Source organism: Astatotilapia calliptera, chromosome 22, assembly GCF_964374335.1.
Source record: "Astatotilapia calliptera chromosome 22, fAstCal68.1, whole genome shotgun sequence".
NCBI classification, from domain to species: domain Eukaryota; kingdom Metazoa; phylum Chordata; class Actinopteri; order Cichliformes; family Cichlidae; genus Astatotilapia; species Astatotilapia calliptera.
The window spans coordinates 24,815,337-24,834,544 of record NC_137442.1 but is presented as its reverse complement, the minus strand read 5'-3'; the positions used below and the strand labels follow the sequence as shown (position 1 = coordinate 24,834,544).

Genomic DNA, 19,208 nt, shown 5'->3' with positions numbered 1-19,208 from the left:
TTTTGCTTTGTTTTCTCTGAAAACATCGCACAATCATGTTTACGAAAACATTTCTATAATTATGCTGCCGTGTCACAATCAGAGCAGTGGCAAAGCCATCAGATTTTTCGTTGGGGTGGCCAGGCCTTTGCTTACATTGCAGTGGTGCAGAAACTGCTTTTGCATTCATTTTGCAGTAGAAGTCATAGTAATTTCTTTTCTCACCCACTCTTTTGATATGAATGCATATTAATGCCTACATTTTAGGCATTCATGTGCAATAACACTATTATGCCTTCAGCTGATCAAAAAAAATCAATAAAACCCTCTAGTGATTGTTGAAGTTATTGTTACTAAAGCTACGATAATTTCAGTGGTGTTGTGCTGCTAAAATATAAACAGGCTTGCTTCAGCAGAAAAGCTTGAATAGCCTAACTTTATAGTAAAATTCCTTTTTATAGCATTTACAAGCTTAAACAAATAAAGCGCAATGAAAGGTCATCATATCAAAAGAGTCCTTTATCTATTGGGTGTGGTGCAACCACTTTTCTCTGCACAAAGGTAACTCAAATGGCCCGTGACAGCATGAGGTTGCATACATGAGGCACTTTGCATTAATCCTTTTTATGTCATTTGTGAATTTTCACTGCTATGTTAAATGCACATTCTCCTTATTAAGGATCAGTGAAAGCTCAGTTTGAAAATGCATTTGCAATATTATTTGGATGAGGTGTCCAAATCTGTCCACCAAGTTTGCTGTGATCACAGTTTAAAACCTCATAGGCCCATTTGGTTGTCTTTCGGTGGGGTGTGTTTTTTGGCTCAGCTGTTTGAAGAGGGAGAGAGCAGGTGATTCAGGCTGCAAGGCTATGGGATAGAGGCTGTGTGAGACACCTGTTACACATTGTCTAACCTGCCTCCATTATTTATTCAGTAGCACACCAGACGGAAGCGGGCTTACAATGAGAAGGAGAGCTGGCAGCAGTTTAAAACAGGCTGAATGAAGTATGGAGGTGACCAACAGGAACAAGGAGAGTACAAAGACCAAAAAGCACAATTGTTTCTGAGTGTGTGTGTTGGGAACCCACAACAATTCTGACTTGTTTGAAACATTGCTGCATGGTCCGTCTGAATATACGCTTGCTCAAAAAAGGAGTGTGTCATGCTACGTCTGCAAAATGAAAATACTGAATTAATGGAAACACAGGAAAGCACATTTTCAAATTAAATTCTCGGCATATGCCTTTTCTTTCCTTTTAGGTGTAGAGAAATCCCGATGCAGCCTATTACTGTTGAAACTTGCATGTAATAATATTGCAGGGCTGCAGCTGTGTTACTTGGACAAAGGGACTTCAGTAAAAACCACGAGTTTTGCCTTTCCTCTAGCAATCATTCACTCAGGAAACAGTCCACTGAAACGGACCCAGAAGAGCAGAGATAGTGATCGCAGCAAATGTGTCCACTGTAGCTTATTTCACCGCTATGTGACATTGGCAATTGTTCAAGTGCACTTTGACAAGAATTCAAAGGCTTACAGAATGAAGCACAAAGCAACTAGTATTATATTGTGTATATTTTAGTGCTAGATGAAATTTGTATTTCAAGTACAAAGATACATAAAATAGTTGATATTAGACACATTCAGAACTAATGCGATTGATGGACGTGAGAGACGTGCCAGAATCGTGTGTGCATTGTGTGCATGTGTGTACAGGGGGTGAAAACAAAGTGCTAAGTCACCGTGAGTTTCAACAAATCAACAGCATTACTTGTAAGAATATATGAATGCATGAAGAACGATCTTTAAGGGTTTAACATATGCACATTAGATGGATACCAAGGTTGTGACTGTTGACATGCAACCGTATTAATGAAGCACACACAAGTAACGTGCAGGAATGATGACATCTGAACGAACTGCACGGGAGCACGGCAGCAAAGCGCCCAGTGTCACTTTACTCTGTGCACTTGATTTGATCTGAAGGTGAATTGTTTTGTTTGCATTTCCAAACGCTTTTCAACATAAAAATGACAGTTTTGCACACCTGTGAATACGAGCAGCTTTAGATTAAATCACAGTCAATAAATTTAACTGTGCTGCTGCAGAAATCTCTGACTTTCATTATCATGTCATATAAACTGTGGGGTTGTGATGTAAGAGGGTAAGAGATCTCTTGTCAGAAGACCAAAATGGGACGGTACCTAAATCCACCAATCCGGATGTGGAGGGCTGGAGTTTTGCTATAAAACGAGACTGTTTCAGTCGTTGTGGCTTCAGTCTTCTTATCTCTAACCTTCAGTAATTTCAGCTGCCATACTAAGCTGTTCACTCTGAAACCATGGCCAAGGACATGACTCTCTGGTGGGGCTCCGGCTCTCCTCCCTGCTGGCGGGTAATGATCGCTCTGGAGGAGAAGAAACTGCAGGGATACAACCAAAAACTGCTCTCCTTCGAGAAAGGAGAGCACAAGTCAAAGGAAGTCATGGATGTAAACCCCAGGGGACAGGTAGGCTTGCATCACAGGTTTCAATCTGGACTTTGAATGCTTGAACTTGAACCTATTCATATTTTTTCCACTTTGTCTTAAAGCTTCCTGCCTTCAAATGTGGGGACAAAATCATCAACGAGTCCTACGGTGCATGCTTCTTCCTGGAGGTGAGAACTCGAGCAAGGTACTGCCTTGTTGTCAAGGAGATAGGTTGTTGGAGGTCAAGTTGAGGGATTACTAGGTTTACCATGATTGTTTGGACATGCACCCTACACTGCAGAGTAAAAGAAACCAGAGCTTTTTGCTGCTCTTTATAACACTTACTGTTTTCCTGTCTCGACCAACAGTGTGAGTACATGTCCCAGGGAACCAAACTGATCCCTGTGAACTCCAGCGAGAAAGCCCTGGTGCTCCAGCGTACCTTTGAGGGTAACACGCTTCACCAGAAAATGGGTATGTTAGCTTAAATCTTCTCTCTGGTTTTGAACCACAAAGACATAACTGTTGAGTTCCTGCACTTTCACGTCCGATCCCCCAAATTACATTTAGTGAGGTTTTAGTGGGACATGCTCACTCTCTACATGACTTATCTGTTGTTGTTGCCATTAAAAGATCTGCCTTTTGGGATTTTGAGTCAATGATTGGCAACATCACGCACGAACCTGTCACCTTTAAACCACTGATACTTCATGCGTTCAGCAAACCTCCTCAGAGTTGGTTCCCCTGCTCTTCCCGAGGTCAGCGTTGTTCAAAAAACATGCCACCCAAAATAAGTTGTGTGTTCACATAATTAGGCTCTGGCATAATGCACTATTTCCTTGGGAGTAACCCTCACAACAGGATGTTAATCTCCGTTTATCAAAGCAAGCATTTACAGCCTACAGCCTGATGTTACACAGCAATGCACAGACATACCAAAAATACAAAATATGGAAGTGGATGCTGTGCAGTGTGTGGAAACTTTCTTTTTTCTCAAAGCTTTAAATCCTCAGACAGTGGATATATTCATGAAATGTCTGTTCTGATATTTTGCAGCGGATGTTTTTATGTACAACCGGAGGGTCCCGGAGAATGAGAGGCAGGAATCTGCCTTTAAGAGACTCAAGGAGACGCTGACTGGCGAGGTGCAGATGTGGGAGGGACACCTGCAGAAGGTATGTGAATGACCTGCACGCACTTTCACTCTACTGCTACAAGCATCCAGTGCACAAAACTTATACCTACATAGCTGTGTTGCTCTGGCTTTGTGCTCCAACTGCTTTGTAGTGGGAGAAACAGTCTGGGAATTTTTTTCTGAGGAAAGTTTATGTTTTGACACAAACATAATCTTTGCAGGAGGAGGTAAAATCACGTACTTTACACCCAAACAGCCTATTGCACTGTGTTACAGAGATGCAACTCTTTTCTTTAACCAGGCGAGTCACAGGAAAAACCTTCCTACAATCTGGCAGATTCTAAAGCCTCTTAAGAAAACTGGGTTAAGGTTAGAAAAACACCAAAAGTTAAAAAACAAAGCAGCAGGACATGTTTGGATGATATTTGGACAAAGCCAGGCAGACTATCTGTACCAAATTTAAACAGTCAATATATACGCTAACACTGTTTGTGTAAAAATCTTACCTAAAAATTTTACTTATGTTTAAATGTAAAGACACACTGTGGAATATTTAGAATCTGAGTTCTGCACTGTTTTCCCCTCACAGCGCTTTATTTTTTTTCTCTTAGACACCAGGTGGTTTCCTGGCGGGAAAGAGCTTTTCAATGGCTGATGTGATTGTTTATCCAACCGTTGCTCTTCTCTTCCGCATGGGGTAAGTAAGCTATTTTACTAAGGCTGACGTTTAGCTGCTTGGCAAGATGAATGAATGCAATAATAAACAGCAGTGAACTCACCCTGATTTTGATCTCTCCTGCAGGCTAAGTGAGAAACGTTACCCCAAACTGGCAGAATACCATAAAAATCTGAAGGACAGACCCAGCATCAAAGCCACCTGGCCTCCACTTTGGAAGGACACCCCTGGACAGGACTTTTTGAAAGACATCTGAGATTGAGAGGCTCATCAGCTGACAAGCCAATCTTTTCTTGTTGTGTTTTTAATTTGTTACTATTCCTCGTATTTCAGTACAATATGATGAATATTTTTTTTAACATATACTTTTCAAAGACCTTTTTATATGTCCACTTAGGTGGACAACTGATGTGTATGGAGTGACACATCAGTGTCCAATGTAGTGGTTTATTTGCAAGTATACCATCAACACTAACACAAATACAAAAAAAAGCCTTTGAATTGCTGTCCACTGCAGTGACCACTATGTGTGAAAGGGTTAAATCCATCCTGCAGCTGTGCAGTTTTGACAGGAAAGGTCACTAAATCAAAACTTTAACGCTTTACTTGATTGTTGTCATTCTTCTCTTTGAAACTGAGCTTTCCTATCTAGGTAGCAACACTTGAGCAATCACTGTATGGATTTGTAAAGACATCAAAGTCACATTAAATGAAACACTGATCTGTTCTACAAAATCCAGGGGACAAAAAACAAACAAACAAAACACCAAAAAACAAAGATCTGATATATGTTGTGCTTCAAAAAAACAACCTGCTACCCACAGTCCAACTCACAAATTATAAAGATGTTCTACAAACACTAGAATTATATTCAGCATCACAAACAAGTGTGTGTGTGTGTGTGTGTGTGTGTGTGTGTGTGTGTGTGTGTGTGTGTGTGTGTGTGTGTGTGTGTGTGTGTGTGTGTGTGTGTGTGTGTTTATTTCTTTTTAATTCTTAATGGGATAGCTAGTTTAAGTCCCAGGAGAACAAATGTATCACAGGATTTGAAATAGAAATGAAAAAGAAGCAGAGATTAAAACATAACATAGGAAACACAAACAAAGCATAGAGAGACAGAAAAAACAGAGACTACAGAAGGGAAGACAAAATGTATTGACAGAATTTTTGAGTTCCCAGTTGGAATTTTTATCTGGAACACCCCCTTAACCTGGATTTTTCATTTGGAAAGTTTGAGCAACTCCTCCACCAGGAGGTTAACAATCTATAATGCTGGAAGTGAATGTAAACAGCAGTAAAACTATAACTTGCTGAATAACCATATGCCGAGTCCACAGACGTGCTGCAGCGAAGCACAAACAACAAATGTTATGCTGTATTGCTTGTGATACCCAAATAGCTCTACCTGCCAAAGAAGCAAAAATAAATCCTGTTTTTCCTTCTTTTTCCAACTTTCCTACTGCAACCCACTAATGCATATACCTGACATCACTCCAGAGTTTCAACATCTGACTTCTGAAGTAATATAAATTTAGAGAGTTGAAAATAGCCATCTGTTAAAATATAATATTGAAAATAAAAAGAGAAAGAGAGTCAAGCCTAAAGGTTTTTTTTTGTTACATTTGTATTTGGTAACCTGTCATTTAAACATTATTGTCGGATTATGGCAGTTTTAGGTATTAAAATGCTATTGAACTTTCGGGCGCCAGAGGGTGCATAGTGCGCTGTTGGTATTGAGTAGTGTTTTGGGGCACAGAAGAAGAGTAAAACTTCCTGTTATGAAGCTCAACTTGTGTACTGTTTCTACTCTTTATCACAGCATTATACGTTGCTGGCAAAGGAAACCAGTTGCCCCTCTGACCACCAACTTAGGGAGAAAACAAATTTGGGCGCTTGTCCGGTACTAGTACCGTGGTAGTCAGGTGCTGATCAACTAAGAACCGTGGGATTCATGTCCCTATGCTTAACAGCACTACTATCCAGAGCGACAGACTTCAGCTATCCAGGCATGGCCACTTGGCACGACCTACAATGGGAGATCCAGCAACAGCTTAATCAGCTGACCAGTGGCTCCAACTCGGAATTGCTCCATAAACTTGCAATATCATGTCAAGAAGAAGAGGTGGAAAATCTTCCCCGTGATGACGTAACTGAGATGGAGCTCTTTGATTTTATATTTGACTTTCTGAGAAGTAAATGACTGAAGAGCCTCAAGGATCAGGGGATGTCTCGCATGGTAAATTGTTATCTAGATGGGGTCAAACTTTAGATGTTATTGGATAGTGGGACCCAGGCAAGCATAGTGGAGAATTTTTGGGTGCAGAAAGCCTTGCCAAATGTGACAATTAAGCCACTTGAAAGTGTACTCTCAGACCACCCACTCAAAGTTACTGTAACTCATTGGATAGCTGTTCCACTTGATGGGTGGATAGAAGTTCTTAATGAGATCACAAGTAGCAAATAAGCCTCAGTTGCTCTTTATGTTCCCAAGCTAGTAAGTCAACAAGGTGTGAGCAGCCCATTACTAGGCTTCAGTGTAATACAAGAGATAAATGCAGGGAACTGTGATCAAATAGATAACACCAACTTAGTGTATCTTCTTTCAGAGGCTTTGATAATTCAGAAGAGTGATGCTGAAGGTTTTGTCTGTGTGATCAACTCAAAGCCACCCCCGGAAGAGTCACTCCCAGTATTGAGAGTATTGGCTCTAAAATAAGGAAAATTCCAATCCAGAATTCCACAAGGCATGATGTTTTGGTTTTTTTTAACCTCCAAAAGCATTTACTGGGGAAATTGTTGAAAGTACACTTGTAAACATCCATCCAACTACACAGAGGCTCGCAGAACCACACAATGATACCCTTCTGTGCGCTACCCCAGTAAGTTCAACCAGTAATAGACACAGTAATGGGAAGAAATAATTGCAGGGCTGACAACGCAGAAGAAAAATGGCAACCAAATGTTGATTTAGATCACCTGCCTGAGCATGACCAGAGTAAGGTACAGCAAATTCTCTATGAGGAATCAGACATATTTGCTCACAATGATGGAGACACTGAATTGATCTCTTAGTACAGCGATCGTGGCTCAAGAGTTGGGAGGTCGCCTTGTAATCGGAAGGTTACTGGTTCGAGCCCCGGCTTGGACAGTCTCGGTCGTTGTGTCCTTGGGCAAGACACTTCACCCGTTGCCTACTGGTGGTGGTCAGAGGGCCCGGTGGCGCCAGTGTCAGGCAGCCTCGCCTCTGTCATTTTTTTTTTTTTTTTTTTTTTTTTTTTTTTTACATTACGTGATGGCAGAGCTTCAGTTCATCCTTTGTCATTTTTTTTTTTTTTTTTTTTTTTTTAATAAATAGGACAGGGGGAATGAATGAGAGAGAGAGGGGGAGAGAAAGAAAGAAAACCAAAGGGGAGAAGAGACGGTGAGAAGGGGGGGGAAGAGAGACAAAAAAAAAAAAAAAACTCCTGGGTCACCTGTATGGAGAAAAACAAACAAACAAACAAACAAACAAAAACAAACAGAGGAGACAGCAAACAACAAAGAGCAACATAATAATAGAGAAAACAAAGCACCATCACAATAAACTAGCTAGTCATAGATATCAGTATTTACTAAGTAATAAACGATATTGTGCAGCACGCAAGATAGACAGCGCACAGTGTGCTTTGAGGCAGCAGCCAAGAAAGCTTTAGTCCGCGTCTGTGAATACCCATGTGTGCATACCTGTGTGGATCAGCATGCTTGCATTCCAAAGGTTTCTCCATGTAATGATCTGCTAGGGAGTGTGGGGGGGCCACAGCCCCGTCCTCCAGGGTGTGAAGCGGGTATGGAGGAGATCAAAACTCCAGACATCCAGAGGCCCCCAGAACACAAGAGACCATGGAAGACCAACAGAGGGGCAGCCGCGCCACTGTCCCAGTAAGAGCTGAGGAGAGTCCCAGATGAGGGCTCGCCCAGCAGCCGCGGAGCAGAAGTCAGGGGGAGTTGCAGTGACGCGCCCGTGAGCTCCGCCGGCCCCCAGCTGCGCCTGAGTGACCGAGCCCTAGGCCGAGAGGCCGGGGGCACCCCACCTCCAAAGGGGCCCGAGCGAGCCCCAGGCCCCAGGCCCCGACAAGCGGCCGCCAAGGAGTGAGCCGGTGTGTACCCGGACGCCCACCCCCAGACACAAAGAACCACCAACACACCGACACCTGAGGGAGTCCGCCACCGGCAGGGGAAGTGGTGGTGGGTGGAGATAGGCCTCCAAACCTTGGAGGGCCTGAGGTGTCCCCAGAGAGGTGGCGTCTGATACCCAACCTGACATATAGACACAGACATACAGGCACACACAGACACAAACATCCATTCCCACCCTCATGCTCTCATATGCACTCACTCCACACTCAACCAACGTAGAGACAGACATAAAGAGACGCTGTACACACAATCACACTCCCCAAGCGTACTCTACAAACCGGGTCTAGGTACCCTTGCCCCTGGAGGGGGGAATTGCACCCAGACCCAGGTGGTGTTACCCTTTTCCCTGCGGTGGGGAGAGGCAGACCACCCCGACTCCGCAGCAGCAGGGAGGCCCCACACCCCAGACCGCAGTCGGACGGCCAACTCCTCCTACTAGCCCTCCCGCTCCAGCAGGCCGCAGAGAATGGGGGTGGGAGAAGACTCCAAACCTCCCTCCACCCGCTCATTGTAGTGTTGATGCATATGTGTTCTAAGGTGCAATTAAAACCCAGGAGGGCATGGAGCTACCTGCCAAGGAGCAGCAGGTAAGCGCATAGTCCCTCCTGCTAACCCTCAATGACTAAGTGTATTTAAAATTGAGAGGTGGGCAACGACGTCAGGGGTGAGGTATACACCCTGATGGTGATTTGGACTCCGTGATTGTGCCCACCCCCAAGATCCTATATGTATGTGTAATGAGAGTATGAATAATGTGAATGTCTAAGTTGTGGGATAAAATTGAGGCAGAGGCAGCCAGAAGGGGACAGGGGGGGGGGGGGGGGTAGCCTCCTCTGCACCCTGGTGACATACCCCCACTCCAAGGCCCTGCATGTGTGGGTGGTTGTGGAGGAGCGGGAAGAGGGAGGCAGCTGGAGATGGGGAGGGAAGGAAGGGAGGGGCAGGTAACCCCTCCCTGGGGCCAGCTCCCCCGCTGACCCCAGTAGGCACTCCCACCCTCCGCGACCCGCCAGGGAAGGGGGGCCCAGGCCCATCAGACCGGGGCCCAGTGCAGTAGCGCCCCCCGGCTCCACAGAGCCCTGGACAGTCCACCCAACCCCACCACAGAGAAAACTGCACCCACCCCACCAACCACACATCTTCCAGACTACATAAGACGGTAAACGCCCAGGCTGAGATCTTCCTCCACCTCTCCTGTATCTCCCCCTCCTGCAGAGAGTTCCTGAGAGAAGAAAGCTCCTGCAAGATGTGACCATCCCCCCCACCAGTTGAAGAGCCCCCCAGGCGGCTCGATGCACCGGCGGCACCCTGCTCCAGGGCCGGGCCCCCATGCACCCACCCGCCCACAACCCCGGCAACACACCAACCAGGACCCGAGCCCCCGAGGCCCGGCCCGGGCCCCAGCCCAGAGACGGAGCGCCCCCAGAACCTCACGCCCATCCCGGACCCACCCAGGGGCAGCCAGGTTGCCAGGTCAGTAACCCGCGTCCGTCAGCACAGACCCTCCCCTAGCCCCGCTGCACGCAGCCGCGAGGAAACAGTCACCTGAGAGCCAACAGAGCCCTCAACCGGACGTGACCGCTACCCCGGGTTGAGCCCCCCAAGGAAGATGCCTCCGGGGAACCCCCCGACGCCCTAAGCCTGTCCCTACCCCCTCACCAATCACAACAGTGAAGGCGGGACCAAACTATGACCCCCCACCCCCACTAGGTGATGGAGCTGATAAAAGGGGCCCAGAGCAATTGATCTAATGTGGTGGCAGAGGCTGTGTCAAGACTAATGTAATCTAATAGATAATTTCTATATTGGTTAGAATTAAGATTATTTTTATTTTTCCAGTTCATGAGGACTGTTTTCTTGGCTATGCATAGGGCAGTGAAGATCATATGGGCTATATTCTTTTCTGAAGTGACATTATCTAAGCTGCCCAACAAACACACTAAGGGGGAGGTTGGAATGTTACATTTCAGACATTTTGATAAGTCTTCACATATCTCGCGCCAAAACTTTTGCACTGGTGGACAGAACCAAAGAGCGTGGATGTAATTGTCTGGTGTATTGCCTTGACAGTGTGAGCAGTTGTTGGAAGATGTAAAGCCCATCTTGAACATCCGATGACCTGTATAGTGCACTCTATGAAGTATTTTGTATTGTATTAATTGCAGACTGGGATTTTTAATTAATTTAAAAGTTTTTAAGCAAATCTGAGACCAGAAGTTTTGGTCTAGGTTGACTGATAAATCTGCTTCCCACTTTGCAGTAGGAAGGGATATTGATTCATCTAATTTAGAAAGTGTTCTGTATATTTTAGATAATAATTTGGGGGATTTAAGAGTAAGAAAATGTGCCGCACTTGGTGGTGTTTGTAATTCAACTTGACTGAGGTTAAATTTCTTTTTTACTATGGATTTAATTTGTTGATATTCTAAAAACCTTGTCTTGTTGATCCCATATTGTTCAACTAGTCTGTCAAATGGAATAAATTCTGTTCCCTCTAATATATGTTCTAAGTATTTAATTCCTTTACAACTCCATTCTGGGAAATTAATCATATTATTGTTTTGTAATATGTCAGGGTTATTCCAGATAGGTGTACGTTTGCATGGGATTAATGAAGACTCCGTTATTTTTAGAAACTCCCACCATGCTGTTAGAGAAAAGCTGATGTTGATACTTTTAAAGCATTCATGTCTTTTGATGTTTGAGCTAATAAATGGTAGGTCTGAAATCTCTAGATCCTTGCATAGTGCCTGTTCAACATCTAGCCAGGGCTCAACTAAGAAGGTATGTTTTAACCATTCTGAGATGAACTGAAGCCTGTTGGCTAAGAAGTATTGGTGAAAATTAGGCAGATCTAATCCTCCTCTATCCTTGGTTCTTTGTAGCGTTTTTAAGCTAATACGCGGGGGTTTATCTTTCCAAAGGAATTTGGAAATATATGAATCCAGAGATCTGAACCAATCTTGTGATGGTTTGTTAGGGATCATCAAAAATAAGTAATTTATTTTTGGCAAGATCATCATTTTTATAGTGGCGACCCTTCCCATGAGTGATATGGGTAAAGATTTCCATCTAGTCAGATCGCCTTCTACTTTCTTTAGAAGTGGGATGTGGTTTAGTTTAGTTAAGTCTGAAAGCTTAGGAGAGATATTAATACCTAAATATTTAATATTTCCGGATTGCAGTGGGGCAGAGGAAGAATTATGGAAGGAGCAGTTAATGGGGAGAACTGTAGATTTTGGCCAGTTAATTGAATAATCTGAAACTCTTGAAAACCAGTTTATTAAAGTAATTACCTCAGAGAGGTTGGTTTGTGTGTTTTGCAGAAAAAGCAACACATCATCCGCATAGAGACTGATTTTATGTTCTATGTTCTTACATTTTATGCCCTTAATTGTTGTAGCCTGTCTAAATGCTGCTGCTAGAGGTTCGATAAAAATTGCAAAAAGTGAGGGGGAGAGTGGGCATCCCTGTCTGGTGCCCCTCAGGAGACAGAAGCTGGAGGATGTCTGGTCATTTGTTCTGATACGAGCCGTTGGGGAATTGTATAATATTCTTATCCAGTTTATGAAAGAGTTTCCAAAACCAAATTTGTGTAAAGTTGCGAATAAAAATTTCCAATTAACTCTGTCAAATGCTTTTTCTGCATCTAGAGATAATATTATAGCTTCGATGTTTTTATCGTATGAGTAGTCTATTAAATTAAGTAATCTACGAGTGTTTGTTGAGGAGTGCCGACCTTTTATGAAACCAGTTTGGTCAGGATGAATTAAGAGGGGGGTCATTTTCTCTAATCTCTTTGAGAGAGCTTTGCAGATTATTTTAAGGTCTACATTTAAAAGAGAAATTGGACGATAGCTTGAGGGAAATAAAGGGTCTTTGCCTGGTTTTAGCAGGAGACTAATGTTGGCAGAATTCATATTTGGTGGTAGTCTGCCCTTTTCCTCGATTTCCTGCAACATGCTGTGGAATACTGGTGCCAAAATTGTCCAGAATTCTTTGTAGAATTCTGCAGGGAAGCCGTCTGGACCTGGAGCCTTATTATTGGGCATACTTATCAGGGCTTCCTGGAGTTCACTTGGCGTCAGTGGCGAATCCAATTCCATTGCTTGACTGTCTAGTAATTTTGGAAGAGTTACGTTGTCAAGAAACAGATCAATTTCATTTTTAGATGGGTTTATTTGTGGTGAGTATAAAGTTTCATAGAAATCCCTAAAAATGTTGTTTATTCTTCCAGGATCATATATTGTGTTCCCCGATAAATCTTTAGCAGCACATATAGTTGTTTTTTCTTTATTTATTTTTAGCTGGTTAGCTAGAAATCGACCTGATTTGTTACTGTGTTCAAAATTCTGCAAGCGAAGTCTTTGTATAAGGAATTGTGTTTTTTTATTAATAGTTTCATTTAATTCTAGTTTTGTTTTGCATATTTTGTTCAATGTTTCCTGATCTTGGTGGGATGCGTAGGCTTCTTCTAGTGATTTGATGTTTTTTTCTAATTCCTGAATATTTTTGTTTTCTTCTTTCTTTTTGTGTGATGAGAAAGAAATTATTTTACCTCTCATCACAGCTTTCCCTGCTTCCCATAGAACAGAAGCAGATATTCCGGGAGTGTCATTAAAGTCTAAATATGAAGTCCATTCCTTTTTAAAGTATTTAATAAAGTCTTCATCTTTAAGTAGTGATATATTAAATCTCCAGTTTTTACTTGGCGTAGTATTATTCTTGTGCATTAGTGTTAAAGATACAGGAGCATGATCGCTGACAGCTATAGGATGAATCTCAGTGTCTGAAATGTCACACAGCAGTGAGCTGCTGACCAAAAAATAATCCAGACGAGAGTAAGAGTGATGAACATGCGAGAAAAAAGTATATTCCTTACTGGTGGGGTGAAGAGAGCGCCATGCATCGCAAAGACCAAAGTCGTTCATATACTGTTTGATTATATTTGTGGACTGCCAATTACGCTGAGTTCCTGTTGTGTTGAGCCTATCCATTTCTTCATTTAGTCCAAGGTTGAGGTCACCGCCAAGAATGAGTGTGCAATCAAGGTGTTCAGAGAGTGCACTAAAAAAACCGTGGAAGAATGAGGGTTCATCAACATTTGGACCATATATACTAACAATACATAGTTTTTTGTTCAATATTGATAGTTTAATAATTAGAAATCTACCCTCTGGATCTATAACTGTATCGAGTACTGTAAAATTAACATTTTTATGTATTAAAATTGCTACTCCCCGTTGTCTAGAATTATAACCGGCTGCAAACACGTTAGGAAACTCAGGTGTTTTAAGTTCATTTAAACCTGTGACAGGTTTGTGAGTTTCTTGTAATAAAACAACATCTGCCTGTAGTTTTTTAAGCTGGTTAAATATTTTTAGCCTCTTTCCTCTGGTGCCAGCTCCATTTACATTCCATGTGACAAACCTCAGCATGCCCTTAATTGTGCGTGTATGTTTAATGATGTATGCTGGGTGTTTCGTTTAGACAGGTGGAGAGAATATGGAAACATCCCTTGTTTGTAAATAGAAAGAGAAAAAGAAGTGTGGTGAGAGACTCCATAAGTCTGACTATGTGTGTGAATATTCACTAATATGAACAAGCGTGGCTTGCTTATGTGTCCTGCAAGTCTGTGCGTGCTGTGAGGCTGTTGTGAATGTGCTGCCGTTGAGCTGATGTGTTTGCGTGATCGTGTTGTGAAAATATGGAGAAATAGAGGGTGTTGTTTGTAGGTGAGTGGGGAAGTAGGTGACCACAGCAGTGAAAGACAAGAGAAAGAAAGAAACCACATGAACTGTGAGCGACAACAAAAAAAAAAAAAAAAGAAACGAAACGGAAACATTCCAATTAAAGCAATGACGGAGGGTGACGGTGTTATATCTGCTATGACATCCTACTGATATTACTAGGTTAAACACATTTTAAAGGAGAAAGTGTGAATGAATAAGAAAAGAGTGTAGCGGGTTCTTATCTGGAGTGCTGTCAGTATAACCACGGTGTGGTGCCGGGGTCGCGGTACAGCTGTCCGTCCACGTAGAGCCGGTCCACAGCGATGACAGCACGGGAGCCTTTCTGGATAAAGCTACGTCGAACTGGGAACAGGACCTTGCGTCGTTCCAGGATCTCTTTGGGGAACTGGTCGTTCACGCTGAAGTCCGTTCCTTTCAGCTCTCTGCCGCGACTCTTCACCTGTTCCTTCTGTTTGAATTGGCTGAATTTGGCCACAATAGGCCGTGGTCTCCCGGTCCGCGACCGCGCGCCCCCCAAGCGATGTACTCTATCGAAGTCGATGTTCTTTACGGTGTCCTCCGGCAGCTTCAGGTGGATTTTAATGAAGCTTTTCACCGTTGCCTCTGCGTCCTCTCCGGCAGTTTCTGGAATACCAGAAAACACAAGATTATCTCTCATGCTACGGGCTTGTAGATCGATAACGGACTCTTTTATTTTTTTATTTTCAATGTTTAGCTGGGTCACGTTATCGGTGAGAGATTTAACCGACTCCCGTAGCGTGGCATTTTCAGCGGCAAGCGTTTCCACCTGCCGCTGGCTGAATTCCAGGGATTCTCTCAGAGATTTAAATTCCCGGTGTAAGATCTCCACCAGGGACAGCCTCGCATCGAAACTGGACAATCGCTTGTCGATTGACTCCAGGATTTCTGCGATGTCTTTGCCGGCAGGCGATGTTGTACCGGGGGAGTCTGCCTGGCGACTTCTCTTCGATGACGGCGTCTCGATTTTGGCCGGGGAAGATGCACTCTGGGCCTTATGCATTACTAAATCTTGAAAACAGCGGTCGATGTAATCTTGGAGAGCGTCTAAACTCTCCCCGTTGTCCTCCAGGGTGTTAGAGATGATAAAACAGATGTTGTTAGTTATATGACAATTGATTAGTATATTTGGTAATACTGAAGCTTGGAAAACCTTTGTTAAACTCTATGCTACCATTTGCTTTTTCTCCGCCAAAATCTCCGGCGTCTGACGTCACCTACAACATCACTTCCGTCACTTACCTCACCACTTACTAGTGCCTTCGCCTCTGTCAGTGCGCCCCAGGGTGGCTGTGGCTACAATGTAGCTTGCCATCACCAGTGTGTGAATGTGTGTGTGAATGGGTGGATGACTGGATATGTAAAGCGCTTTGGGGTCCTTAGGGACTAGTAAAGCGCTATATAAATACAGGCCATTTACCATTTTATTTTACAGACCTTCCTAAAGTGTGGGGCCCGCCCCCGGGGGGGGGGGTGGCGCAGAGCCATTGCAGGGGGTGCGCGGTATAAAAAGGGAGGAAAAAAACAAAACGCTTGGACACTGCTAGCACGGGGCTCCCACACAAACGCAAAGCAGGAGATGAAGCATAGCTGAATATGTTTCCAAACCAACTTCATTCTAAGCCAAAGACTAGAAAATATGGTGAAGCATATCTGCCCTTTGGCTTCACCTGCACAAGTGCCGAGGTAGGTCTTCCCTGCAGAATTAGTTTTCCCTGTATCGGGAGCATGCGCTGGGCTCTTCAAATCACAGGCAAACAGCATCCCACATTCTTGATTTTTAGTTCACAAACACTTCTCATAATGACTAACTACTCCTGACATTTTGGAGATGTTAGCTCTTTATACAGTAAAGTTACAGTGGGATACAAATAATGTCAGGCTGATCCTGCCAAACAGTATCCCACAGTTGTTTATGTTTTTAAACCCATTTTGCACAGAGAGGCATTTTTGGAAAATGAATTGACAGCAATGTTGAATATTATTACACAGGAAAAAACACAACTACACCTAAAGTAATCACACTGTGACGCCTCTGTCTTTCTAAATGGACTGCGTGTATATATGTAAGCGTGTAAAACCTGAAGATAGTCAGATTAACAGTAACAGTATTTTGTCTCTATCTGCCATTCTGCAATTCATCTCATGTAAACAATAACGTGGCGCACAGCGTGACGTGAAAAAAGGCACATAAATTTCAAATCAAATCAAATCAAATCACTTTTATTGTCACATCACATGTGCAGGTACATTGGTACAGCACATGTGAGTGAAATTCTTGTGTGCGAGCTTCACAAGCAACAGAGTTGTGCAAAATACAATAATGTAAACAAGCAAAATACAAGAATGGCTACATCTGAAACTAATAAATATATGTACAATATATAATAGTATATGCATTTCTGGATGTGTATACTAAATATTTTTCTACGTGTGTGTGTGTGTGTGTGTACACATATTTTACAAATTAAATAGAGTAAACAATAAATAAAATATATAAAAATATACAGAGTTGAGACATGTGCAGAACAGTGGCATTACTGTACAGTATGGAGTGCATAATGTTGAAGTTCCAGTAGTGAAGCTGAGGTGTCTATGACATGTTCAGCAGTCTGATGGCCTGATGGAAAAAGCTGTCTCTCAGTCTGCTGGTACGGGACCGGATGCTGCAGAACCTCCTTCCTGATGGAAGTAGTCTGAACAGTTTATGGCTGGGGTGACTGGAGTCCTTGATAATCCTCCCCGCTTTCCTCAGGCAGCGCTTCCTGTAGATGTCTTGGAGGGAGGGAAGCTCACCTCCAATTATCCGTTCAGAGCACCGCACTACTCGCTGGAGAGCTTTGCAGTTGTAGGCGGTGCTGTTGCCATACCAGGTGGTGATGCATCCAGTGAGGGTGCTCTCAATGGCACAGTGATAGAAGGTCCTGAGGATGCGAGGGTTCATGCCAAATCTTTTCAGTCTCTTGAGAAAGCTGCTGCGCCTTCTTCACTGTTTTGTTTGTGTGTACTGACCACGTAAGATCCTCAGCCAGGTGTACGCCAAGGAACCGGAAGCTGCTCACTCTCTCCACAGCAGCGCTGCTGATGGTGATGGGGGTGTGTACTTCTCTGCACCCCCGGAAGTCCACTATCAACTCCTTGAAGATGTGTGTGAACACTCCAGCCAGCTGAGCCGCGCATGACTTGAGGACGCGGCCGGGAATCCCGTCCGGACCAGTAGCTTTGCGTGCGTTCACCTTCCTGAAGCACTTCCGCACATCCTCCTCAGACACAGTGTGCGCACTGACGTCATCCGCGGTGCGCACACTGTCCGGTCTCATGGTGTTCGCTGTGACGAATCTAGCGTAGAATACGTTTAGATCCTTACACAGAGAGGCCATGGTCTGCGGTGTGCTGGTTTTCCCTCTAAAGTCTGCGATCGTGTTTAGTCCCTGCCACATACTCCGAGGGTTGTCAAACTGTTGCTCCACCCTGTCCCTGTACTCACGTTTGGCTGCTTTGATCGTCTTCCGGAGTTGGTAATGTGCGTGTTTGTAGTCCGATGTGTTCGCGGAGGCAAAGGCGGTGCTCCGTGCCGCCAGTGCCGCGCGAACATCTCCGTTAATCCAGGGTTTTTGATTTGGGAAGGATTTAACTGTTCTGGATGGGACGACATCTTCCACGCATTTCCTGATAAATCCGCAGACTGAGTCTGTGTACTCGTCAATGTCCCTAGCAGCCACGTGAAACATTTCCCAGTCCGCGTGATCAAAACAGTCCCGCAGCGCAGACTCCGATTGGTCCGTCCAACAGTGCACCGCCCTCCGGGTTGGAGCTTCCTGTTTCAGCTTCTGCCTGTAGGCGGGCAGGAGCAGGATGGAGCGGTGATCTGATTGGCCGAATGGGGCGCGGGGGAGGGCTTTGTACGCATCCCGGAAAGAGGTGTAGCAGTGGTCGAGTAGCCGGTCTCCACGGGTGTTAAAATGGATGTGTTGGTGGAGTTTGGGTGAGACTTTCTTCAGGTTTCACTTATTAAAGTCTCCGGCTGTGATAAACGCCGCCTCTGGGTGTGCGGTTTCCTCGCTGCTGATCGCGCTGTACAGTTCCCTGAGTGCACGGTCAGTGTCGGCTTGTGGGGGAATGTAAACAGCCGTAATAATCACTGCTGTAAATTCCCTCGGTAGCCAGAATGGCCGGCACTTAATCATCAGGTACTCCAGGTCCGGTGAGCAGAAGGATTTGACCGGGTGCACGTTCGCATAATCACACCAGCTGTTGTTGATCATGAAACATACACCACCGCCTCTGCTTTTCCCAGTAAGATCCTGTGACCTGTCCGCGCGATGCACGGAGAACCCCGGTAGTTGTATTGCGGAGTCCGGTACCTTGTCCGATAGCCAGGTTTCTGTGAGGCAGATCACGCAGCAGTCCCGCATCTCTCGCTGGAATGAGATCCGTGCCCGAAGCTCGCACAGCTTTTTCTCCAGAGACTGCACATTAGCCAGTAATAAACTGGGTAATGGTGGTCTGTTAGTGCGCCGTCTCAGTCGAACCAGAACGCCAGATCTTCTCCCTCTGCGTCGGCGTTTGCGGCCTCCAGGGCCAGAGAACAAAGGCGTCTCAGGTGAGATGAATGGGGGGTCTGCAAACGGAGCGTCCGTGTTGCAAAACTTGAACTCCGGAAAGTTATAAGAAAGACCGTCTTTTATGTCCAGTAAGGTTTGTCGGTCGTACACAAGGAGACATGTGCTACTCGCGAAAAAATGAAGGAAAAGTAAAATTAAACACAGAAAAAAGCTGTTGCTTGGGGGAGCTCGCGACGAGGCTGCCATACTCGGCGCCATCTTGGATAAGCTTCTCTTTTTGACGTTGCGTGACGAACTCTGTATTCCTCATCCACATGGAAACGCAAAAAAGGAGTTAAAAAAAAATCTCAGTTTTCAGTGATTTGAAATGCTGTTTACGTGTGAACGAAACAGCTGCATTTTCAAAAATACCCGTGTAGGTGTGGACGTAGCATAAAA

The 19,208-nt window shown here is 44.3% G+C and overlaps 1 protein-coding gene across 1 annotated transcript; it reads left to right on the top strand.

Moving 5' to 3' along the window:
- Positions 1–2,220: 2,220 nt before the first annotated feature.
- Positions 2,221–4,863, top strand: LOC113015012 (glutathione S-transferase A-like). The gene is made up of 6 exons (XM_026156902.2): positions 2,221–2,486; positions 2,570–2,635; positions 2,816–2,921; positions 3,504–3,622; positions 4,194–4,279; positions 4,385–4,863. Exons 1-6 carry the CDS (start codon positions 2,319–2,321, stop codon positions 4,512–4,514), a joined length of 675 nt encoding a protein of 224 aa, XP_026012687.2. The 5' UTR covers positions 2,221–2,318; the 3' UTR covers positions 4,515–4,863.
- The last annotated feature ends 14,345 nt before the right edge of the window (positions 4,864–19,208 follow it).